At 43.4% G+C, this 26,651-nt stretch overlaps 2 protein-coding genes across 5 annotated transcripts in view; one reads left to right on the plus strand and one right to left on the minus strand.

The window, feature by feature from the left end:
• The window catches only part of LOC140384703 (kinesin-like protein KIF18A), a 117,349-nt gene extending 106,588 nt beyond the window's left edge, over positions 1 to 10,761 (minus strand). For both annotated transcript variants that reach the window (XM_072466650.1, XM_072466649.1), the window contains exons 1-3: positions 10,645 to 10,761; positions 8,075 to 8,461; positions 3,447 to 3,604 (exon numbers count right to left, since the gene is read on the minus strand). In XM_072466650.1, coding sequence (XP_072322751.1) covers positions 3,447 to 3,604; positions 8,075 to 8,396 — 480 coding nt within the window. In that variant the 5' untranslated portion in view covers positions 8,397 to 8,461; positions 10,645 to 10,761. The remainder of the gene's footprint in view (positions 1 to 3,446; positions 3,605 to 8,074; positions 8,462 to 10,644) is intronic.
• A 201-nt stretch (positions 10,762 to 10,962) lies between these two features.
• LOC140384705 (12S rRNA N(4)-cytidine methyltransferase METTL15-like) overlaps positions 10,963 to 26,651 on the plus strand; it is a 160,528-nt gene continuing 144,839 nt past the window's right edge. Inside the window, exon 1 of one of the 3 annotated variants that reach the window (XM_072466651.1) lies at positions 10,963 to 11,655. In XM_072466651.1, the coding sequence (XP_072322752.1) occupies positions 11,350 to 11,655 (306 nt within the window). In that variant the 5' untranslated portion in view covers positions 10,963 to 11,349. The remainder of the gene's footprint in view (positions 11,656 to 26,651) is intronic. The other 2 variants (XM_072466652.1, XM_072466653.1) reach the window with 2 other exon arrangements.

The raw sequence follows: 26,651 nt of genomic DNA on the forward strand, positions 1-26,651 counted from the left end.
TTAAAGACCTCACAGGTGATCAAGGCCAATGAATAGATCTTCACATGACCTCTTAATTGTCAGTCTCAAATACAATCCTCACAAGCTCTACATGCCTCCAGCTTTTAAATTATGGCAGACATCAATCAAACACATTGCAATCCAACCCTGACATTCCTCCCACTCGCAGAACAAGATAGTCGAGGGTGGACAAACCTTCATTCATTGAACCCAATGGAGGATGATTCTCCGCTTCATGGAGCAGAGACTGTGCCATTTTCTGTCACTGAGAACATAGAGGGGTAAAAATGGGTAATTCTTTAAGCCCCTTCTTAATTTCCTCCTCACACTATGTGGTACAATGTGAAAGGTGCAGATGGTGTGACCAGCAAGTTCTGCTTTCCTCCTCAGTTCAATCCTCCCCTTGAGATGTTGCACTTTCAGATACCCAAATTTGCTGTCTGGTCAGCCATAGTACAACCAGGAGGAAGAGGGAGCAGCCACACACCAAAGATCAGGAAGAACTAACACTTGGCCACCAGTTAAGATACCAGCACCACTCCTAGTTTTGGGATTTGGATAGAACCTGGGCCCAAATGTGGCTTTTCACTTGACATGCGTGGGCTGCAGTCAAGAAAGGCGGATGGCATAGTTCATCTGCTTGCACCCCAGAAGGCCAGGTTCACTGATGGGTTCCACTACAGGGACTTCAACGGAGTGGCATACAAGAGAATGTTGATGACGATGCACAGAGGCTTGGTGCATTGGCAGGGGTTGCAAAGTGACACAGAACATCATACAGAGCTTGGAGCCCATCCTTTCTATTTCTATTACTATCATAGACCCAACCCTAATGGAGCATCCAATTGGTCACGGTTTCAGTTTGCACTGCAGCAGAGGCAGACGCCTCACAGCATTTAAGTGATGTAGTGGAAGCTCAGATGCATTTTATGATCCACGATTCTCACAACATCCCGATAATATTTTCTCCAACAGATTGCTCGGATTGGTGGAAGTGGCGCTGTGGTTCATACACCTACTTTCTCCTCTCTGGATGTCAGCATTCATGCGCCCACTACTACCACTTCCCTGGTGCCCTTGATGCTGCCTTTCAGCCAGCTAGCCCAAACTGCTGACGCCTCTGCTGAGATAGTGCAGGCTGGAGATAAGCCCTCAAGGTCCAGAGCTGTTCAAAGATGCCCTGTAAGGCTATGTTTGGATGGGTCAGCAGTCAAGCTGTAGCCACCTGGGTTGGCCACTTCCTGACTTAAAATGGAGAACCGCAAAGACTAAAGGGAAATTCAGCCAACACAGGCAAAATTGAGCAAGTGCAGAAATCATGTGTATTGAAACTTGCAAAAACCAGACAGCACTGAAACCAGCAGCTATCTGCATTGTAATGAGCAATTCCAAGGCACAATTGATACACTTAAGGTGAATAAAGCCAAGCCAGACTCGTCGGCGCCAGCAGGAGCCAAGACAAAGGAAGGCCAACGGACATTTAGGGACCGCCCAGCGTAAGGGAACAACTCCAGTATTGGAGAAATCGATCCAAATGATCGGAACGCAGTCCAATCGACCCAGGCCGATTTTTCTGCTCCATACATACATATGCACTGTCCTCATGTCAGCAGCCACACGTACAGAGAACAGTCTTTGTCCCTCAGTTTCTAACGTATGGAGACCCAATGATAGCAGGTGCAGCTAACTTGTAAAGGACAAATACATGACAGATGCTGCCAGGATAGCAGGCACTCATTACCGGGCTTATTGGGACTAGACTCACACCAACTGAGTGTTTACAGAATGGTAGCCCATGTGGTTCCTGGACCATCCCCATATATTTTGGTGTCTTGAAGTGTGAACGATAGTGCAATATAACATTGGGAATCCCTCCATCCTAACAAAGCCATGTGTCATCTTGCTTGTCCCTACTGAGGGACAATGTACTCACGAGACAATATATTCTCTTCTGGAATAAGAAAAGGAATAAGACCAAGACTGTGGCTCCTCAAGTCGGCTTCACTATTCACTAAGGGCACGGCTGACCCATGGCCTCAGTTCCACTTTCATATCCCATGATTCCCTGAGAGACCAAAAATCTCAAATGTCAGGAATGTGAAAAGTTAACAAGATTAACAGTGAACACGAGATGAAAATAAAATAACAGAAAAGAAACACCTCCAGTAGGCACCTAGAGGAATAATGAGGTACGATTTGCCCAGTAACAAGATTAGCAGGAGTCCAGAGACATTGAAGGTACAAATGGCCATTTCAAAAACTTTGTTTACGAGAGATTAGTGGGGCTATAAACTTCTAAAGGCAAAGGTTTCGAGTGAGGTGGGCAGTAGAATCCAGAGGGGAATATCAAAGAGATTGAACAGTATAACTGCTTTCACCCTCATTGGAAAAAGAGGCCAGTTCTCCATCCAACAGCCAGACAGGCCTAACTCAGTCTAAGCAGAAGTAAGTCAAAAGAACCTCAGCTGCTAGTTAGCGCCTGCTCCTTTAAAGGCCTTCGATTTGCTGAAGACCTATTCAGCTGGGAGTGATCAACAAGTTGACAGGACATACATAAAATGCCCTGAAATCATCATCATTCCTGCAGGTACCCCCACACACGTTTGTGCCCTTTCTGGCATGGGTAGTGTCACAAATGAGAGCAACACCATTTTCTTGTTTTCAATACCAGTGGCAATTTTCAGTTCCAATTTTGCACTCCTTCAAACTGCACAGCTCCACAATAACAATGAAATGCCATTTTGCTCATTATATTGTACAAGATTCTTTCTTTTAAAACGGTGTCTTCTCTGAGCACCATGAGCAATATGATGGGAGATCGATTATTTTTATCTTTTTTTTTATAAATTAAAAATGCATCCAACAATACGGTTTTCTGAATTGCAGATGCCTTTTTTTCATCTATTAGAAAAACATCACAAACTGTTAAAGTGAAAAGTGGCCGTACTCAGTGAAATCAAAGGGAATCTCCTCACAGAATATATCCTACACTTAGCAAATACAACACAAGGGTCATATTTCCTAGTAATTCAATTTCATGCTTGCATCACCCATTAACTTCAATTTTGGTTGCAGACGTTTTTCGTTCCACAGCTTCCCATAAGATGATAGGAAAAGAGTATTAGTAAAGTCGCCTTGGTCCCCGATGACCATAGGATGCTTTCCAACCTTTGAGGGAGAGAGTTGACTGGTGGTGATTTAACCGGAGGGTCACCAACCTCAGGCGAGGGGCAAAGTTGAGAAGGCTGGGCCTTCTCAGCCGGTACGGGAATTGAACCCTGTTGGCCTCGCTCTGCGTCCAGCCGAAGGAGCGAAACTGCATTCCAACAAAGTTAAAACCAGTGTAACGTTTCCTCATATACTTGCAATCTGTGTTAAAGTAAGCATAATTCAATTTACGCGAGATTCAATATCAGATGATGAAATTTTAACATTTTAAATCTCACCTCCAAATAGGAGACTGCAACGTCACAACATTTCTCATCTTTCAACTGTTCTATTCGATTGTATAATTCCTTCATAGTTCGATACATCACCCCAGGCTGTCCAGGTGATCCTAGCATGGTGTGTGTTTTTCCAGATCCTGTTGTACCATATGCAAAGACTACAAAAAAAACACCAGAGTTATTATATATTCATTTGATGACAGCAGTTTCATTAAAATTGATTAGTTTACAAGTAAATAAAAATTTAGTCATCAATTTTGTGCAGAGTTCAATCTTGCAAACTACTCCACGTCTCAATGGTCATCACCATTTGTTCATTCAAAACACTTTTCAGAGAGTGCAGCATGGTGGCGCAGTGAGTAGCACTGCTGCCTCACAGCGCTGAGGGTCCCAGGTTCGATCCCGGCTGTGGGTCACTGACGTGTGGAATTTGCACATCCTCCCCGTGTTTGTGTGGGTCATGCCCCCACAACCCAAAGATGTTCAGGGTAGGTGGATTGACCACGCTAAATTGCCCCTTAATTGGAAAAAATGAATTGGGAACACTAAATTTATTTACAAAAAACACTTTTCAGAAGTTTAAAGTGAAAAGTTAGGAGTATGAAAAAAGTTACTGTGGCGTTTTTGTGAATAAGGTAGAAATATATCCATTGACTTTTGAACCAAGATAGTAGGGATTAAAAGGATATGGCATGAAGGCAGGTGGATTTCCTGTCATTTAAAAAATATTACTGGTGGATACCCTGCATCCAGACACAAAACATATATCTAAATAATAAAAAATATTATACACTTCCTTCCACTGAGCCTCAATATTTGTTGCAACATATTGCAACACTTTCACCGGTTTTTATGTCACCATTTTCCCAATATAAATTCCTTTGTCCTAGTTATAATGGATGCTTGACACTCTAGTTGCACCTTTTGTTGCAGGGGGCATTGCATCATCTCAATTTAGTATTTTCTAGTTCCTCTATTTGTTTTGGAAAATATCTATGCATCATCAACTTTGCTTCTCAGTTTTCTAAATTTTGACAAGCTTTCTGTTTACATTTAACATTTGATTTTGTTGCACCACTGGTCAGACTTTTGGGAATAGGCCTACGCTATACTCTTTTTTTTTTTGGCAAGGTTCTCCTCTCCCTTGACGTCTATCCTCACTTCCAACAATACATATGAGAAGTTCATGGATTTCGCAGTTAATAAGATAGAGGCCATTCATTTATCTTCAAGCTCTGCAGCCCCAACTTCCTCAAGTTCCCTGCAGTTTTCTCCAATTTCCCAATAAAACTTTGCTGACTCATGTTCCGCCTGCTTCCTCGACCCTATTCCCACTAAACTGCTGACAATCCAAACTCCTCGTCTGGTCCTCATGCTAGCAGATATTCTTAAATGAAATGAAAATCGCTTATTGTCGCAAGTAGGCTTCAATGAAGTTACTGTGAAAAGCCACTAGTCGCCACATTCCGGCGCCTGTTCGGGGAGGCTGTTACGGGAATTGAACCGTGCTACTGGCCTGCTTTCAAAGCCAGTGATTTAGCCCTGTGCTAAACAGCCCCCTGGTTCGTCCACTTCAGGTGCTGTCCCTCTCTCCTGTAAACCGTCCATTACCTTGCTCACCAACTCTTGACCTCACCAGCTTGGCAAACTATCTGCACCCTCCATCCTTGTCTTCCCATTCCAAAGTCCATGAATTTGTTGTAACTTCCCAAATTTTTTCCCATCTTTATTAAAACTCCACATTTGAATCCCTCCAATCAGGTTCCACCCTTGATGAAGCACCAAAATAGTAAAAGTCATGAATGACATCCTATGTGACCAGACTCCCGAATGACTCTTATGGACTGATCTGATCTCTTCACATATCTTCTCTACTGAGTAGTACTGCACTCCATATCTCACCCATTGCCTGTGCTTATGTTTTACATTGTGTATTTATGTATGTCCAATGTTTTTTTCATGTATGGAATGATCAGTCTGGACTGTACACAGAACAATACTTTTCACTGTACCTTGGTGACAATAAAACAAATGCAAATCCCTGACAAAGGTAAACCATCCCTCCTCATCCTTCACAACCTGTCTGCAGCCTTCGACAAGGTTCATCACAATATCCTCCAATGTCTCTCCATCATCATCCAGCTAGGTGAGGCTGCTCTCATCATGTTCCGTATTGTATTTAATTGTTCTCAGAGTATCACTTGCAATGCACAACAGTTTATAGTTCGGTTCCCGCACTGTTAACTATGGCATCCTTTAAGGATCAAGTCTCACCCCCTCCTATTCACATGCTGCCCTTCAAAAACATTGCCTGAAAGCACAGCATTAATTTTCACATGCATGTTGATGACACCCAGCTCTACCTCACATTCTGACCCCTTTGTTATGGAATCCACCCATAAAAGAAATCGTCTCTTCATATCTACCCTAACAAATTTTGTAATTTTAAATAACTTTAAAAGATCAACCCTCGACTGTTGAGAATCAAGGATAAAAAGACACTTTCTACACAGGTAGTCATCCAGGACACAAAGAACATGCAGGACTTCCCAAACTGCATACCATGGGCTTCATCTGCCGCACCCACATTAAACTGCTGTCTCCAAGAAATTTCTTTTTTTTTTTTAAATAGACATTTAAAATAAAAAGAAAGTGGTAGAAATGCTCAGCTGTCTGCCATCATCTCTGGAGGGAAACAGGTAACGTACAAGTCTTCAGAAAATTAAATGGTCTTAAGTGGGCGGCATGGTGGCTAGCACTGCTGCCTCACAGTGCCAGAGACCCGGATTCAATTCCGGCCTTGGGTGACTGTTTGACTGGAGTTTGCACGTTCTCCCTGTGTCTGCGCGAGTTTCCTCCGGGTGCTCTGGTTTCTTCCCACAGTTCAAAGATGTGCAGGTTAGGTGGATTGGCCATAATCATTTGTCCCTTGGGTCCAAAAGGTTAGGTTACATTCGGTGTCGTTACTGGGTTAAGGGGCCTGGCCCTAGGTAGAGTACCCTTTCAGAGAGTTTGTGCAGACTCGATGGGCCGAATGTCCTCCTTCTGCAGTGTAGTGATTCTACGATTCTAACCCAAGTGTAATTTTAGACCAGCTGCAACTCAATCCTCAGATCCAGTCAAGGTTTTCTTTTAAAATATCTATTTGAAGATATGTGCAGCTATTATATAGGAATATACAATATGCTAATTGTACATAGCAAATTATTCAACTGCTCTTTGAGTTCCCCAGATTCGAGATCAAAGCCAATGTATCCACGATATTTGTAACCACCTCCTAAAATTACCTTCATGGCCAATTTTAGTCCTATTAATTTCACCAGCTTTATTACTTTATTAACAATTTCTTTAAACTCCTAAAAATGTGCTGGTCCCCACTATTTCCTGAATGTTTTGTGTGTCCTCTACCATGAAGACAGATGTAAAATATTTGTTCAATGACTGTCATTTCTTATTTCCCAATTTCACCTTGTGCTGCATGTTTAAAAAAATATTCATTCAGAGGATGTGGTTGTCATTGGCTGGGCGAGCATTTATTGCCCAACCCCAATTACCCTTGAATTGAAAGGCTTTCCAGACTATTTCACAGGGCATTTAAGAGCCTAAAGGACATTAGTGAAGCAGATGGATTTTTACAATAATCATTGCAAGGCCTTCATTAGGTTATGGAATTCAAATTTCACCATATGTCGTGTTGGAATTCAAATCCAGGTCGGCAGAGTATTACGCTGGGCCTCTGAGTTACGAGTCCAGTGACAATACCACTATGCCACCACCTATTCCTTCTAAGGGGCCATATTGATTTTTGCTCAAATTTCTTTTTATATACCAATCACTTTCATTATCTGGTTTCATGGCTCTAGCCAGTTAACTCTCATTTTCCTTTCCATAAGACATAGGAGCAGAATTAGGCCACTCGGCCCATCGAGTCTGCTCCGCCATTCAATCATGGCTGATCAATTTTGTGGTAATCCTTTGCATTCTAAAATCCTCAGGTTGCTATTCCTTTTGGAAACATGAAAGGTACTACCTTTAACTTCTCGTTAGTGAGGATTGGACCACTTTTTCTTTGTAGTTTTAAAATCCTCAAGGGGGTGTGTGTTGCAACTTAAGAATCAAAGTTTCCCAATCTGCCTTCTTCCCACATAGCTTGATTGGCTCCACCCCACAAGATTTAAGACCGTGTTTCTGAATGAACTAATAAATCCACTCATATTATGATCACTCTTTACCAGGTCCCTTTACTATCAAGGCTATTAATCCTTTCTCATAGAATAATACTAGATCCGAAATAGATTGTGCTGTAGTTAGTTTTTCGACATACTGATCCAAAAAATTGTTCTGTAGTTAGTTCTTCGACACACTGATCCAGAAAACGGTCTTATATACACATGCCACGAGCTCACCTGCAACACTGCAAATTTAGTTTGTCGAGCATGTAATGATTAAAGACCTTGTGATTACTGTATTACCTATGCCCGCACCCCACTTCCTGTTTTTAATTATGCCCAACACAATTATGGTTGGGAGCAATAAACTACTCCCACCAATGCTTTCTGTTTCTTAGCTCCATATATTTTTATTAAAGCATCCCAAATAAATTTAAGGAATTATTTAAAATAATTCACCTGTACAGTTATATCCATTGAAAACGCTCTCTAGAATTGACTTTGTCTCTTCAAATATATCCGATTGGGAGGAATCACCACCAAAAACCCGGTCAAAGACAAATTGAAGATCCTTGTTTTTCCTTTTGTTTAAGTCACGATGCTTAACTTTACAGCCATAAAAATAGTTGATTTCATCGACTTTGGGATCAAAAACCAACATGTGCTTATCAACTACGTGCACAACTTTGTGGTGCCTTCCATTTTGCTCTCTTGAATTTTCGGGTCGGACGCGGATAAAAACTTTTACATGATTACACACATCATTTTCAGTGGAAGGCATAATGGCATGATCAAATGTTTCTCTTTTTAAGGATTCCTTTCAAATGTAGCTCATTCACTTCTTTCCTGGAAGAATTATAAACAAAAATAAATTTGCAAAGTGTCATTATTGCATTACAGAGAACAAAGTTACTTAAAGTCAGTTCAGGACAAGTGCTAAATAGCCACTTTCTGTGCCACAGATTTTCTATGTTCGCTTCACAAGTGTTCTTGGCAGATAGCTCACACTTCACCTCTTTCCCAACAAAAGATTAACATAACCAGAAACCATATAAATACATGTGTCATCTTTTATAAGGTATATATATTAGAGGGTACTTTGTAAAAGACTTGCACAAAGTGCTTCCATTTGCAAGACAACGCTGCAATAGGCTGAACTGACAACCAAACCGGTTTATGGATTTACAGGTTTTACAAGGATGAGAACTGTCAACAATATAAATAAAAGCATTACTTCTACATCCAAGATTACATGCAAACTCTCAAGTGGCTGGGAATGGGAAACAGCATAGTTTGGGTGAATCAATTTAAATTAGCAACAATATTGTTTCAGTTCAAGCTCTTAAAATGCAGGTACTGTACTTGTATAAGTCCAGAAAGCCAAACTTGTCATTCATTTTACTAAAGTGGTTCGGTCTTAACAAATGAAGTCTATTTTAGCATACAACACTTCGCTGTAGACTGAAAGGTGCAAATTCTCTTCAAAAAGCCAGGAGACTACAAGTCAATTAATCAACATGCATTGGAGGAGATAAGACTTATGCACTGGCTATGGATTAAGTCAATCATCATAAAGCATGAGGTTACACACAAGATTTTTATGGCAACGGTAAAACATTTCCAATTATGGGAATGAGATCATGTGTCAAAACAGTTGAGAGGGCAGAAAGCACTGGGCAATAATGAAACGCTGTCACAAACCATCAGAACATACAGTGCAGGAGGCCATTCGGCCTATCGAGTCTGCACTGACCCACTTAAGCCCTCACTTCCACCCTATCCCCGTAACCCAATAACCCCCTCCTAATCTTTTTGGTCACTAAGGGCAATTCATCATGGCCAATCCACCTAACCTGCACGTCTTTGGACTGTGGGAGGAAACCGGAGCACTCGGAGGAAACCCACGCAGACAGGGGGAGAACGTGCAGACTCCAGGCAGACAGTGACCTAGCGGGGAATCGAACCTGGGACCCTGGCACTGTGAAGCCACAGTGCTATCTACTTGTGCTACCCATTGTCAAAGCAAAAAGCGATCAAGTTACTGTGAAACACCCCTATCGCCACACAACTGCGCCTGTTCGGATTCACGGAGGGAGAATTCAGAACGTCCAATTCACTTAACAAGCTTGTGGGAAACTGGAGCCACCCGGAGGAAACTCACGCAGACACGGGGAGAACATGCAGACTCCGCAGTGACCCAAGCCAGGAATAGTACCCAGGTCCTGGCGCTGTGACATAACAGTGCTACCCACGGTGCCACTGTGTCGCTTCAAATGTGGCTTAGTGACTCAGTCACCTCTGGGCATAAGTAGGGATGCCAACTGTGATTAAATGCATTCCTGGAGATCTCAATGCACGGCACACCCCATGGTCCAGCCATTAGTCAGCCAACAAGTCCATCCTGGTGCTGTCTTTGCTGGGCAAACTTAACGCATAAAAAGGCTTATTGCCCAATCGGATGATGCTCGACCTGCCAGCCAAACGGCTTTCTTTCCCCATCTTCACCATTTTTGAACCTAGTAAGAAGTCTAACAACACCAGGTTAAAGTCCAACAGGCTTGTTTCTAATCACTAGCTTTCAGAGCACTGCTCCTTCCTCGGGTGAATGAAGAGGTAGGTTTTTGAACCTGTTAAAGGACTGTGCAAAGAAAATAAACAACGATTACTGTTTCAAACAGCCCACTGAATGAGTCTGCGAGGTTGCACCCAACAGCCTGCTGGAGATGGACCTCCAGGCCCATCCTGGAGGGTTGGCAACCCGGGCCGCAAAGTTGTCGGTTCAAGCCCCCACCAACTCCGGCCTCTCAGGCGGGAAGGAGCATTGCTCTGCCGGACGTGCGGAATTTTAGATGAGACATTGAGCTCCGGTGCCGTTTATCGGTTCCTGGAGGAGGGGAGCTTACATTCCACCCCACCCGGCTAGTATTTACTCTTCAACATCACCAACACCCCCTCTTCCCCCACCCACAGATTAATCAGGTCATCGCCACATTTGCAAACGTTGACATTGGCGGGATCGCCAGACTCACCGACTCGGTTTTATCGGGCGGGCGGGCTCGCTTCCATCGTCCCGGGGGAGGGGAGAGGAGATGGAGGCACACAGCGCGCGTGCGCGCGCGCGCGGCCCACACGATTTAAACTCCAACCGTCCCCGGGAGGGCCGACCTGCCATTGGCTGGAGGCGCGCGGGACACGACGTCAGCGCGTCGCCGGACGGCGCCCGCTTCAATCCGATTGGTGGCGCGCGGGACACGACGTCAACGCGGGACACGACGTCAGCGCGTCGCCGAACGGCCCCGGGCGCCGGAGGAACAATAAGGATGTCGAGTCCGGCTGGCCGCTTGCTCTCCAACCGTCACCCTGGTTTAAAGACAAATCGGTCATCAAACCCCCCCCCCCCCCCCCCCCAACCATTTCAACTCGCAGGAATTAAAAGACAATAATAGATTGTAAAAAACAAACAAAGGGAATATCGACCGCCATAATTAATAAATTGAAGCGTCTGAGGGATTATTTTATGTCACCATGGTAACGGTGGACAGAGTTCAGGATGTCCCAAAAAACCCCAAACCGACTTAAGTGTGTGTGGAGGGGAGGGTATTGTCAGTGTCCTATTTGCGCTCCGCGGGAACATCCGCAGGAGGTTTGGGCGGAATTTCAGGCGGGACGGTTTGCGCCGATTGTGGGCGGCTCTCACTCCCCGCTCGGTTAGACCACCCTCTCCGGTAAATATCATGGCCGGGTGGGGGAGCTGGCTGAGAGGCGGCCGGTCGCTCGCAGCTGCTGCCCACCCCGCCATCCGGACCGCAGGCCGCTCCGCCGCCGAGCCCGTCTGCTGGAGCCGGCCTCCCCTCGCCGCCAGGGATCTCTCCCTCTCGGCGCCTGGACAGGCTCAGCGTGTCGAGGAGGGCCCCGGCCCCCGGGCCCCAGAGGAATGGAGAAGCTGCGGCGGGGAGAAGAGTTCACACCCTCCGCACTCCCGCCACAAACCCGTCATGGTCAAGGAGGTTCTGAGCTATTTGTCGCCCAAGCCAGGGCAGGTGAGTCCAGATTTTGTGGTCATATCAGTCGCCATAGAGTTCATCATTAAATCACAGTGTGTCTCCCCCTACCCCCTCAGCCAGCTTCCTCGCCCCTTCTGTTTTTAATATTTATTACCGGCGCATTTGCTCCATGTGATGCCACTGGAGTCCAGATATTTGGTAGTACAGAGAATGAATAGATTCGTGTTGCTGAAGGTTTTTGTCTTTTACACTCGTCCAGACAAAGTTTGAAATTTGCAGCTCTTGTGTGTTTGTCCTGATGAGTGAAAGAGGAAAAGCTTCAGCAGCATGTCTCTCTTTTCAGCGACATTCTGGTAGTTATTACTGCACAAATATGCCCATGGTCCTGATGGCTGTAAGAGGAAAAGCTTAGGCAACATGCCTCTCTTTTCAGCAATATTCTAGTTATTGCTGCATTATATTCAATGATCTGTGATCAGTTTTGAAAGTGATGATTATTGGTTTGGAGTTGACGCAAGCGTTTAAGCTCTAAACAACATCATCCTGTCAGCTCAAATGGAGTGGTTTGAAGTATATTTGTTTCAACGCCAGAAGTATAGCAGGTAAGGCAGATGAACTTAGAGCACTTATTAGTTGTTGGATTTACGATGTTGTGACTATCACTGAAACATGGTTTAAGGACGGATGAACATTGGAGAATATAGATCCCCCAGGAGAGATAGAGGGGAATGTAACGGGTGTGGGGAGTAGCATCACTGGTTAAGGAGAATATTATAGCCGTATTGCGGGAGGACATCTTGGAGGGCTCATACATCGAGGTAATCTGGGTAGAGCTCAGGAACAGGCAGGGGGCAGTCACAATGTTGGGTGTTTATTACAGGCCCCCCAACTGCCAGTGAGAGATAGAGGAGCAGATAGGTAGAGAGATTTTAGATAGGTGCAAAAGTAACAGGGTTGTTGTGGTAGGGGATTTTAATTTCCCCTGTATTGACTGGGACTCACTTAGTGCTAGGAGTTTGGATGGGGCAGAGTTGTAAAGTGTATCCAGGAAGCCGCCTTGATGCAATATGTAGATAATCCAACTAGGGAAGGGGCAGTACTGGATCTGGTATTGGGGAATGAGCCTGGACAGGTAGTTGAGGTTTCGGTAGGGGAACATTTTGGGAGTAGTGACCACAATTCCGTAAGTTTTAGGTTACTTTTGGACAGGGATGAGGGTAACCCTTGCGTTAAGGTGCTAAACTGAGGAAAGGCAAATTACGATAACATTAGACAGGAATTGAAGAAGTTGGATTGGGTGCGGCTGTTGGATAGTAAATCAACATCGGACATGTGGGAGTCTTTCAAGAGACTGTTGATTAGGATTCAGGAAAGTCACGTTCCTGAAAGAACTAAGGATAAGTGTGGGAAGTTTAGGGAGTCTTGGATAACGAGGGATATTGTGAACCTCGTCAGAAAGGAGACTTTTGTACGGTCTAGAAGGGTGGGGACAGTTGAAACCTGTGGGAATATAAAGACATAGGAAGGTACTGAAGTGGGAAATTAGGAAGGGAAGGAGGGGTCATGAAAAGTCCTTGGCAAGTAGGATAAAGGTGAATCCAAAAGCTTCTTATTCATATGTAAAAAGCAAGAGGGTGGCCAGGGAAAGGATTGGACCACTGAAGAATAGTGGGGGGAATCTGTGTTGAGCCAGAGGAAATGGATGAGGAACTAAATGAATACTTTGCATCAGTGTTCTCTAAAGAAAGAGACTTTGTGGAGGATGATTCTTGGGTGGGTGTGTGGACAGCCTGGATCATGTTAACATCGAAAAGGAGGAGGTATTGCGTCTTTTAAAAAATATTTAGGTAGATAAGTCTCCTGGGGCAGATGGGATTTACTCCAGAATACTGAGGGAAGCAAGGGATGAAATTGCTGTGGCCTTGACTGACATATTGTATCCCCATTTGCTACAGGTGAGATCCCAGAGGACTGGAGAATAGCTAATGCACCGCTGTTTAAGAAAGTTAGCAGGAATGATACTGGAAACTATAGGCCGGTGAATATCATGTCGTTAGACGGTAAATTATTGGAGAGAATTCTCAGGGACAGGATTTATACCCATTTGGAAAGAAATTGACTCAAAAGCGATAGACAGCATGGTTTTGTGAAGGGGAGGTTGTGCCTCACTAACTTTGAGGATGTGACAAAGTTGATTAATATGGGGAGGGCGGTGGATGTTGCTTACATGGAATTCAGTAAAGCCTTTGACAAGGTGCTTCATGGCAGACTGGTAGAAACGGTGAAGTCACATGGGATCAGAGGTGATGTGGTAAGATGGATACAGAACTGGCTCGGTCACAGAAGGCAAAGGGTAGCAGTAGAAAGGTGTTTTCCTGATTGGAAAGCTGTGACTAGTGGTGTTCCACAGGGATCTGTGCTTGGGCCTCTGTTGTTTGTAGTGTGTTCCACTGGGATCTGTGCTTGGGCCTTTGTTGTTTGTAGTTTACATAAACGATTGTGAGGAAAATGTAACTGGTCTGATTCGTAAGTTCGCAGATGACACCAAGGTTGGTGGAGTGGCAGATAGTGTTGAGGATTGTCAGAAGGTACAGCAGGACATAGATAGGTTGGAGACTTGGGCAGAGAAATAGTAAATGGAGTTTAATCCGGATATATGTGAGGTAATGCATTTTGGGAGGTCCAAATATACCGTAAATGGCAAAGCTCCTTAGAAATATAGAAAGTCAGAGAGATCTGGACGTGCATGTCCACAGATCTTTGAAGGTGGCAACACAAGTGGGCAAGGTAGTAGAGAAAGCATACAGAATCCTTGCCTTCATTGGACGAGGCATCGAGTATAAAAACTGGCAAGTCACGCTACAGTTGTATAGAACCTTGGTAAGGCCGCACTTGGAATATTGTGCACAGTTCTGGTCGCCACACTACCAGAAGGATGTGGAGGCTTTGGAGAGGCTGCAGAGAAGGTTTACCAGGATGTTGCCTGGTCTGGAGGATGTGAGCTATGTGGAGAGGCTGAATAGACTTGGTCTGTTTTCATTAGAAAGACGGAGGTTGAGGGGGTGACTTGATAGAGGTCTACAAGATCATGAGGGGCATGGATAGAATTGATGGGTAGGCACTCTTTCCCAGGGTGGAGGGGTCAGTCACCAGGAGGCATAGGTTTAAGGTCTGTGGGACAAAGTTTAGAGGAGATGTGCGAGGCAGGTCTTTTACGCAGAGGGTGGTGAGTGCCTGGAACTCGTTGCCAGGGGAGGTTGTGGAAGCAGATACATTAATGTCGTTCAAAAGGCATCTCAACAAACATGGATAGGATGGGTATAGAGGGATATGGCACAAGGAAGTGCTGAGGGTTTTGGCAAAGGCTGGTATCGTGACCGGTATAGGCTGGGAGCGCCGAAGGACCTGTTTCAGTGCTGTTTTGTTCTTTGTTCTAAATATTGATTTGACGTAACATTTATTCTTTCAGTGCAACAATTTCCCACACGGATATTAGTAAAAGAGGAGGCATGGTAGCACGGTGGTTAGCACTGTTGCTCCACAATGCCAGGGTCCCAGGTTTGATTGGGTCGTTGTTTGTGCGGAGTCTGCACATTCTCCCCGTGTCTGCGTGGATTTCCTTGCGGTGCTCCAGTTTCCTCCTACAAGTTCAGAAAGACGTGCTTGTTAGGTGAATTGGACATTTTGAATTCTCCCTCAGTGTACGCGAACAGGTACCGCAGTGTGGCGATTAGGGCCTTTTCACAGTAACGTCATTGCAGTGTGGACACCAATAAAAGATTATTATTATAAAAGCAAAACAGAAAATGCTGTGCAATTCATTACCCCAGAGTGTGGTAGATGCTAGGACATTGAGTAAATTTGAAGAGATAGACATTTAAAATTAGTAATGGGTTGAAGGGTTATGGAGAATGAGCAGGAAAGTGGAGTTGAGGCCGAGAGGAAATCAGCCATGATCGTATTGAATTACGGTGTGTGCTGGAGGGTGGAAAATCTGACAAAGAGGAGAAAACCTCTGTGGCCCACAAATGAGCTGGAGAAAGGTGGGTGCACAGCAAGAGTGCAAACCACCATCACTGATCATGTACCTATCAGGGATAACCAGCCAACACCTCCTACAGTTCCAGTGCATCTTTCCTCCATTACTAGGACCTACTGTCCAAGAAGATGTGAATAGTAATTAGGACCCAGGGCTGTATGTGCCTAATAATGATGATGTGGTGCTCCGTAATCCTGCATTGGCCACTTTTGAAACAGTGTAAGAGCCCAAGCATAGGGAGATCAAAATGGGATGGGAAATTAAAGTGCCAAACGACCACAAGTACAGCATCATAAGACCATAAGACATAGGAGCGGAAGTAAGGCCATTCGGCCCATCGAGTCCACGCCACCATTCAATCATGGCTGATTTCAACTCCATTTACCCGCTCTCTCTCCATAGCCCTTAATTCCTCGCGAAATCAAGAATTTATCAACTTCTGTCTTAAAGACACTCAACATTCTGGCCTCCACCGCCCTCTGTGGCAATGAATTCCACAGACCCACCACTCTCTGGCTGAAGAAATGTCTCCTCATCTCTGTTCTAAAGTGACTCCCTTTTATTCTAAGGCTGTGCCCCCGGGTCCTAGTCTCCCCTGCTAATGGAAACAACTTCCCTACATCCACCCTATCTAAGCCATTCATTATCTTGTAAGTTTCTATTAGATCTCCCCTCAACCTCCTAAACTCCAATGAATATAATCCCAGGATCCTCAGACGTTCATCGTATGTTAGGCCTACCATTCCTGGGATCATCCGTGTGAATCTCCGCTGGACCCGCTCCAGTGCCAGTATGTCCTTCCTGAGGTGTGGGGCCCAAAATTGCTCACAGTATTCTAAATGGGGCCTAACTAATGCTTTATAAAGCTTCAGAAGTACATCCCTGCTTTTATATTCCAAGCCTCTTGAGATGAATGACAACATTGCATTTGCTTTCTTAATTACGGACTCAACCTGCAAGTTTACCTTGCAAGTTATCATGCTAACCGACTGAAGATGTTTAAGCATAGCGACCAATCCTCAGTGCATTTGAAACCGCATTACAAGCAGTGAACTCAGTGGGAGTCTTTGGGACTCTAGATGTTGGGAAGGCAGGAAATGTTGCATCTCCTGCCCTTACTTGGGAAGGTCCTGAGGAAGAGAGAGTGAGTGTTGGAGGGGTCACAGAGACAGTGCTCACTTCAGATTAGGTGTTCAGTGTCATTTATTTTCCATATTTGTTTCAATATTAAACATTACAAGAGGACTTTGCCTCGTCAGTTCAAACATACAGCAGTTTTTGATTTAAAGAACATTAGCCTTTGGTTTGCATAAATAAATGTATTTATTGCAATACAGTGCTTCAATAAATGCACGTACCACATGAAATGGATCCATTATAATAACTGTGCCTCTGTGCGCACTTACCATCAATTTTTTTTATTAGCAATGCCTATGCCCATTTTTTATAATGGAAACTAGAAATGTAAACTTGTCATTCTAATTGAATCTCCTGCAAATGGGATATTCTGCAGTGCTATTACTAGTGGGGGGTTAGAATTAGAGTGTAACAAGTTGGCATAGTCTACGATAAATACACTAATTTATCATTCCAATATATCAGAACAGAATTACTTTTGAAATGGGGGCAGAATTACTCCTGCTTGTCATCATTAAATTAATCCCCTGCGCCACCATCCCCTTGCAAGTAAACAAGAAAATAATTTTTAATCTGTTGCAAATATGCCCCGATTTTATTCCTAACAATCCAGCTGTTTGTTGTATTTTGTTCTTCCTGCGTACGTACTGGTTTGCAAAGCAGCACAGTTTTGTAGTGAGAGTGGAGTATCTTTTGGTTAAAATTGTTACATGGCAGAGAAATAGTTTCTATTGATTTTCAAAATGTTAATGTTCTATAAACAATTGAGATGTGTTTGTTTACCAGCCCCAAATGTTCACAGGCACATGCAGTCTTTCCTCTTCCCCTTCACTCCTACATGTACTTTGGATCTGATATTATTTCAATAGCTTTGGATAGCAGAAGGGGACATTACTCAAAATACATTTCACTAATTTGGTGAATTAGGTTATTCTGAAAGTTCCATAACAATTTATTCGGAAGGATGAGAGGAGCAGCAGACCTGAGAAATCCAATGCACTCTTGGTGCAGCTAAGCAGCTAAAATCCACACTTTAATGCGCACACAACATTTTAGAATAACTAGCAGAGCAGAAATTAGGTGAGGCATTTCTCATTAACGGGGAGCAGATAATTTGAAAGAGTTGAAAATTGAAGCCCATAGGCCCCGAGCACTCGTGTGTAATTCATCCAATGTGGAGATGGTGTGGAGTCAGCAAGAAGAAGCCACTGACCAAGTTCTGAGTCACTGGTGGAGAGGATGAGATCCAGTAGTCATTTTGGAAGAGCAGAATATCAGCTGAAGCATTGATGAAGCCTGCCCAGTGAAGGAAAGGCGTGTCAACCAAGGGTTCAGGACCGGTTGTTCCGGAGTGAAACCATGATCAAGAAGGTGGTTCGCCCAGGACAAGGCTATCCCATTGCACTTCGGGTGTGCTGACGCCTGCAATGTCCCCAAATGCGGGATACTCAACTGCAGAATTTGTGTTCAGGAGTTGGCATTACACAGAAATGCAGAGGAGCAAGGATCCATAGGAATGAAACGTAGGGGAAAGCAAAATGAAGGTTGGAGAGCAAGGTGTGGGTGAGAATGAAATCTAATCAATCTAAACAGGAAAGATAATTCGAGCAAAAGACAAAGGTAAGCGAGAAGTAAATAGGACAAGGAGCAGCCGCAGGAGTGTGAGGGGCCAGTCAAATCCGGTCCACACCAGAGTCATGAAGTTCCAAAAGCGATGTGAAACTGATTAGGATCAACGGCCGCAAAGACCATTGAGCAGTATTGGTGCAGACCAGGGATAAGTGGTAGATTAGTATCGTTGCACTGACTTGTATAGCATAGTCCAGCTTGAAAATCAAATCGGAGAAGAGAAACTCGGTACAGAACAAACAGGGTCAGTGGATGGATAATAGGCTTTAACTTCAGCTCGGATTTGTAGATTGAGTTAAAATATATCCAGCATTAAGGTGGGGGGGGGGGGGGGGTGACATGAATAGAGCTCACTGGGAGATGTAGGTCTGTATCCCATTTTCAGTGGACAATCAAACCATTTTAAATGTATTTCAGTGTATTTTATTTTCTGTATTTGTTTCAACATTAAACATCAGTGAGCTTTACAATGCCAATTCACATTGCATATCCCTATACCCAGCAGCATAACAGGATCTCTGCAAGACGACTTGTATTCTGTTTCACTGGTACATCTGTTTTTGTGTTTTTAACAGCTGATTTCAATGCACAATAGTAAATTGATCAAAATATTTTGCCTTTCATTCTCCCAACCCCTTTATTTCAACATTATAGAGAGGATGTTATTTGGCAGAATTGATCATGATTATATTAAAATTGTTATAGAATCGCTACAATGCAGAAGGAGGCCATTCAGCCCATTGGGTCTGCACCGACCGTCTGAAAGAGCACCCCACCCAGGCCCAAACCCCGCAACCTCACCTAACCTTTGGACACATGGGGGCAATTTTGCATGGCCAATCCCCTTAAACTGCACATCTTTGGACTTAGTTATATATTATCAATTGTAAATTAATGTTCAAGCATACAAGACTTGAATGTCTTTGTGAGGCCTACTGAACACACAATAAAGAGGGTTATCCATTGATCAAATTGGCAATTTGCACTGGCGTTTCTTTTTGATGGGAACTTGCCCATTTAGTAGACAAATGTATCTTTGCTTCTCTGTGCCTAAAATTCACAGGGCCCTGCTTCCCTCAGACAAAAATAAAAACTTCATACTGTTTAGGATAAACAGTTCCCATTGTAGGAAGATAAATCATGGAAAATGTGTTAATGTGGACTCTCCAAATAACGGGCTGGCAGGCTCTGATATTATTCCCATGTAAAATTTAGTCCAGTGTTCCTGGCAGACACCAGTTTCCGATTGATTTTAACTTCAGCAAGAGTGGGCAACAAACTCAGCAATAAATCTTCTTTGTGCTCAACTCACTAAGGAGAATGCAATTTTTGATAATAGGCCAGTTTTTCTGCCTGTTATTTGGTACTCAATAATGGATTTAAACGTGTGTAGGAGGTTGGCCTTTTATATTGACTACAAAATACTATGTATTCTGGCATATTTGTTTTGCTAATACACTTCATCCACCAGAGTATTGGTTAAAGGAGACCATAAATGTAAAGTTTATTTTGATTCGTGCTCTTTTTCTCCAAATCTCAAGGTTTTTCTGAAAAAGATGAAACCAGAGTTCGGCTGAATATACTAATGTCGTAGAGCTCCTGTAATTCCTCCACTTTCTGATTTTGTGTTTGTTCATTGTTAAAGTCAGAATACAGAGGTACTGACTAAACCTTTGTAGAGGACTTATCGCGGAATCAGAAACTTTTACAACAATTGTTGGAAATGAGATTTGGTGATTCATCAGCACCATCCTCCGTCACTGATAGACACATAAAATGTACTTTATTGGAAGGTGTGTAAATTGAGAAACTAAAATGTTAATCATTCACATCTAAACTTGTTGTGAGGTTTTAGAAAGCACACTTGCTTGCTTTTTACGAAAGCATTGGAATAGAGAAAATTAATGCAGCACGTCTGGTATCTATTATTCAATTCTTGGGAGGTACACAAAGTTCAGAATTGTAATAAGTTAATTTTTAGAAGTAAAACTTATAAATGGAAGTATCATTTTGCTATTATCCTGAATGTAGATTCAGCAGATTACAAAAGTGTGTTTGGGGGGGCGGGGGGGGGGGGGCGGGGGGGGGGGGGGGGGGGGTTGCAAAATTGCAACCTGACAATTGGATTTGTAGCATATTTATAAAGGCTTTTATTTTATTGATTAATCTTTCCATTTGGTTTAACAATGAAATGCTCTATCTTTTAAAGCATCAATAATTATTACATTTGGGAATAACATATTTGTTTTGAATGTAGAAATTGTTATATAGTTGCTATTTGTGGCATTAGTGTTCAAAATACATACAGGCAGTGTGCCTACTAAAGCTGTAAGTAAGCTGTCTTAAAAGGTGAGGTAATTGATAATTTTAACCATTTACTTGTTTACAGAGAGTTAGCTCATGGAACATTGCTTTGATTGCGGGAGATTTCCTGGGGTATTGATGATTTTAGGAATTGTAATAATAGCTAAGCAGGTCATGGGACATCTTCGTGGGATACGGATGATGTAACTAATGGGAGGAACCAGGTCTGCTTGTAGTTTGCAGTTTTGATAAATGCTGTTAGATTGAGCAAAAGGGTCAGAAAAGGCAGTAGTGTACTGGATCTGCTTTTAAAAAGGTCTTTCTCCAAAAGTCTTTGTACAGAGGACTGCAAATAAATCTGTTTTGTCAACTTTTGAAGTGGCCTTTGAACTGTATTGTGGGTGCTATGTTGGAATATTTATAGTGAAGGTCTAGGACATAAGCTAAAGTTTTTCCTTTTATTGTTTAACTGAATTGTAGAGCTATTTCTGCGATAATACGGTGTTAAAGATTGAATTTGACTTTAACATAAAATATACCTATTGGTCAGAGTCATCACTCCTGAGGTGAAGTATCCTTTCCTCATAGTTCATAGAACCATAGAATTTACAGTGCAGAAGAAGGCCTTTCGGCCCATTGAGTCTGCACCAGTCCTTGGAAAGAGCACCCTACCTAAGCCCACGCCTCCACCCTATCCCTACATCTCCACCCTATCTCTGTAACCCCACTTAACCTTTTTTGGACACGAAGGACAATTTAGCATAGCCAATCCACCGAACCTACACATCTTTGGATTGTGGGAGGAAAGCGGAGCACCCGGAGGAATCCCATGCAGACACTAGGAGAACGTGCAGATTCAACACAGCCAGTGTCCCAAGCCAGGAATTGAACTTGGGACCCTGGAGCTGTGAAGAAACTATTAATCATTGTGCTACCGTGCTGTCCAGTTGGGTTTCACACCAGGTATCTGAGCCGACATTGGGGGGTCTGGTCTGGGTATCCTAACATGTTGACCATATATAGTTGTCTGTATACATGTTTCTGGAATCTACCTCTTCATTCACCTGAGGAAGGAGCAGTGCTCCGAAAGCTAGTGATTTGAAACAAACCTGTTGGACCTTAACCTGGTGTTGTAAGACTTCTTACTGTTATTTTTAATGAATAGTGATGAATTCAAATGCTGCAGCAAGTAACATTACTTCTGCTGTTTGCAATCCCCAAAACAAAATCCTACAACACAAAGTAAAATGCTGCGGATGCTGGAAATATGAAATAAAAAGAGAAAATGCTGGAAATTCCCCATACGTTTGACAGCATCTGTGGAGAAAGAAACTGAGTTAACAGGTTGGATTTTCGTCCTCGAGGCAGGTACCGGGAGTTGGGAAATTTACTGGCTCGGCCCACCCACCTTGGGAGAAAAAAGTGCCCACAAAGATGGAATTTTCAATGTGGAAAGGGGGAGGATGCAAGTGTCGGCGGCACTTAGAACATAGAACAATACAGCGCAGTACAGGCCCTTCGGCCCACGCTGTTGCACCGAAACAAAAGCCATCTAACCTACACTATGCCATTATCATCCATATGTTTATCCAATAAACTTTTAAATGCCCTCAATGTTGGCGAGTTCACTACTGTAGCAGGTAGGGCATTCCACGGCCTCACTTCTCTTTGCGTAAAGAACATACCTCTGACCTCTCTCCTATATCTATTACCCCTCAGTTTAAAGTTATGTCCCCTCGTGCCAGCCATATCCATCCGCGGGAGAAGGCTCTCACTGTCCACCCTATCCAACCCCCTGATCATTTTGTATGCCTCTATTAAGTCTCCTCTTAACCTTCTTCTCTCCAACGAAAACAACCTCAAGTTCATCAGCCTTTCCTCATAAGATTTTCCCTCCATACCAGGCAACATCCTGGTAAATCTCCTCTGCACCCGCTCCAAAGCCTCCACGTCCTTCCTATAATGCGGTGACCAGAACTGTACGCAATACTCCAAATGCGGCCGTACCAGACTTCTGTACAGCTGCAACATGACCTCCTGACTCCGGAACTCAATCCCTCTACCAATAAAGGCCAACACTCCATAGGCCTTCTTCACAACCCTATCAACCTGGGTGGCAACTTTCAGGGATCTATGTACATGGACACCTAGATCCCTCTGCTCATCCACTTTCAAGAACTTTACCATTAGCCAAATATTCCGCATTCCTGTTATTCCTTCCAAAGTGAATCACCTCACACTTCTCTACATTAAACTCCATTTGCCACCTCTCAGCCCAGCTCTGCAGCTTATCTATATCCCTCTGTAACCTGCTACATCCTTCCACACTATCGACAACACCACCGACTTTAGTATCGTCTGCAAATTTACTCACCCACCCTTCTGCGCCTTCCTCTAGGTCATTGATAAAAATGACAAACAGCAACGGCCCCAGAACAGATCCTTGTGGTACTCCACTTGTGACTGTACTCCATTCTGAACATTTCCCATCAACCACCACCCTCTGTCTTCTTTCAGCGAGCCAATTTCTGATCCACATCTCTAAATCACCCTCAATCCCCAGCCTCCGTATTTTCTGCAATAGCCTACCGTGGGGAACCTTATCAAACGCTTTGCTGAAATCCATATACACCACATCAACTGCTCTACCCTCATCTACCTGTTCAGTCACCTTCTCAAAGAACTCAATAAGGTTTGTGAGGCATGACCTACCCTTCACAAAGCCATGCTGACTATCCCTGATCATATTATTCCTATCTAGATTATTATAAATCTTGTCTCTTATAATCCCCTCCAAGACTTTACCCACTACAGACGTGAGGCTCACCGGTCTATGGTTGCCGGGGTTGTCTCTGCTCCCCTTTTTGAACAAAGGGACCACATTTGCTGTCCTCTGGCACAATTCCTGTCGCCAAGTCGAAACCGACTTATCTGAGCCGACCCAGGAAAGAATTTGGCAGCTGGAACAGGGCTCCGTGTGCTGGGGCAGGATGTTTAAAAGGCCTGTCTTGGTGCAGTGCCATTTTGCCCAGTTATAATGGAAACAAAGTAAGGCCTCCAGCCCTCCCCCACCCACACACACACACTGCCATGCCCCATCTATTCCCCTACCGACCATCCCATGGCCCTTCACGCATGTCAAAGCATGCATTCCGTGAGGGGGACCAATTGAACTTGCCTTTCAAAAGGTTTCCTCATGCAGAATATGGGCCAGGTCTCCTCTGAGGTGCCATGAACCATGGCTCTTTGAAAAGCTGGCCTGACTCCATGAAAATTACAGAGGACTCGGGCATGCACAAGCCGGCAATGGAGCCGGCGAGATCAGAAATACTGAGTGAGTGCTCGTGACCTCAACTGGCCCACACCCCTCAAAGATTCTGGTAAAAATCAGACTCCTGGAATTAGCTCCTGGCCACCATTTTCACCCCTCCAGGGAATCTCCCTGACTGCATGAAAATTCAGCCTGTAAACTCACCAGAGATGCTGCCTGACCTGAGTATTTCCAACATTTTTACTGTTTTTATGATAGTATTTTCTGTTGCTTTTTTCTTTAAAATTGTAGCTACGTATTCTATTTTCATTAAAACCCCCAAAAAGTGATTTTATGATCATCAGTTTTCACAGCCTGTTTGTAAAATAGTATTCCAGGTTGTTGTGGCTCTATAACATTTGAAGAAGTTTTTTTAAAATGACTGTCAAACATCACTTTAGTATGATCCTCCTGATGAACCATTATGCTTCATTACATTCAGGGTCACTTTTATAACAAACTTGAAGCAGATTTAATACTTTTTCTTCCGGTAGAAAGTTTGGCTGGATGAGTCCGTGCACTGAGTCATAGCCACAGAGGCAATAGAAGTGCTAGACTAGTTAATTGGAAACTGTTTAATTCATGCTGAGGTCTTAGCCTAGTTAGTATGATTTGACATGCTGTGGATGTATTTTTTTTACAACAGCTATATTTCTCACAAATATACGTTCCATACCTGAATGTTTGTTCATCCATTTTGTTGTCTACAAGGTATTGTCTACTAATAATTAAATACGAAGCACTTACTGTTGCATTAAAAGTATCCATGCTTTCCAATGCATGACAGATAATTCAAGTTTTTTTTTGTATTTCTCAAAACATGTAGCAATCGCCGAGAATAAAGCCAAAATTATTGTAATTTTACTTTTTTATTGTCAAATGGACAGATGAATTTCTACACATACAATTCTTAGTCATTCAGCAGGAGAATCAGGAATAACATGATCTTTTTAAAATTATTTTGGAATGTGATAGTCCTCTGAGCATATGATTCTTTTTCTCCCATCCTTCTCCCTCCAATTGGCTTCATCACTCTACTACACTCTACAATACAGTCCTGCAGTGTGCATTTCTTTTTCCATTGTTGTCTCCTGTAATGGTTACTTGTGATTGATACTTTGTTAATTTGTCTCTTTTTTAAATTTTGTCTTGGGTTGCGGATAGCATAAAAAAGGCTTTTTGTTGCTCATTGCTGGTTGGTGTTGGAAGACGATTGGTAGGCCTTCTTGAATTGCTGTTGTCCTTGTGGCGCATAGCTTTACAAAGGGTATTTCAGGACAATGATCCAGTAATAATGAAGGAACCATGTGTGACTTGGGTGGGGGGGAGGCCTTGAGGATAGTGGTCTTTTTGCATCTACAACAATGCTGCAACTGTCTGTTCTAGTAAAGCTACGAAACAAGGGAAATGTCACCGTATCTGGCAAGATTCTGCAGTGCATTTTATAGATATAGCGTTGTGTAGGGATAGGATATTAAGTCTGGTGGCATGACACCAATTAAAACTGCTCTATCTGGATCTTGTTGAGCTTCCAATACACTGTTGCAGCTGCACCCATCCAAGTGGTGAAGTTGCCATCACACTCCCGATATAGCTTTTTAAATGGAATAGCTTTTTAAATGGAGAGAGGCATTCGGGTCATGAGGTGAGTCACATCACAGAGATGAGAGGCCTTTGGAATTCTCTTACCTAGAGGCTGAGTGATGAATATATTCAAGGCTGAGTTAGAAATTTTTTTGATCGACAAGGGAGTCAAGGGTCCATGATCTTATTGAATGGCCAGCAGGCACGACAGGCTGAATGGCTGCTCCTAATTCTTGTGTTTTTCAATCTATGTAACATCAGTTCCTCATCCCTTTTTTTAATTAGAAATTTAGAGTACCAAATTATTTTTCTCCAATTAAGGGACAATTTAGCGTGTCCAATCGCTAACCACATCTGTGGGTCGTGGGGGTGCGACCCACGCAGACACGGGGAGAATGTGCAAATTCCACACAGACAGTGACCCGGGGCCAGGACCGAACCCGGGTCCTTAGCACCGTGGGCAGCAGTGCTTGCCACTGCTGTCATGCAGTTCCTCATCCCTGGAATTATTCCCCTTGCTTAGTTTTTAAAAATAATCCAATGTCTAAAGCCTGTATTTAAGGTGGAATGTTTTGATGTGAAAGCTACTCAATGAGGTTTGGTCCCAGAGGGTCCTACTTGTTTTCTGACATCTCTCACAAATACCTATTGTTAAAAAGGAAAATATGGTAGATGCTGGAAATTTGAAATAAGAATGGCAAAATGCTGGGAATACTCAGCAGGTCTAGCAGCATTTATAGAGCAAACAAAAAAAAACAGTATTGACATTTCAGAGCTTGACCTTTCATCAGAACTGGGAAAAGTTAGAAATGTTATACATTTTGAACAAGTGAAGTAGGCAGTGGAAAGTTGGATGAAGAACAAAAGGAGTGATGTGGTGGAAGGTAGGAGAGATTAAATGAGAAAAGTGTCCATGATGCAAGACCAAAGGACTGGCAGTGAGGCAAGTAAAGAAAGAAAAGATAGAGTCATAGAGATTTACAGCATGAAAACACACCCTTTTGGCCCAACTTGTCCATGCCGCTCAGT

This window comes from Scyliorhinus torazame, chromosome 10, assembly GCF_047496885.1.
Source record: "Scyliorhinus torazame isolate Kashiwa2021f chromosome 10, sScyTor2.1, whole genome shotgun sequence".
Taxonomy (NCBI): Eukaryota; Metazoa; Chordata; class Chondrichthyes; order Carcharhiniformes; family Scyliorhinidae; genus Scyliorhinus; species Scyliorhinus torazame.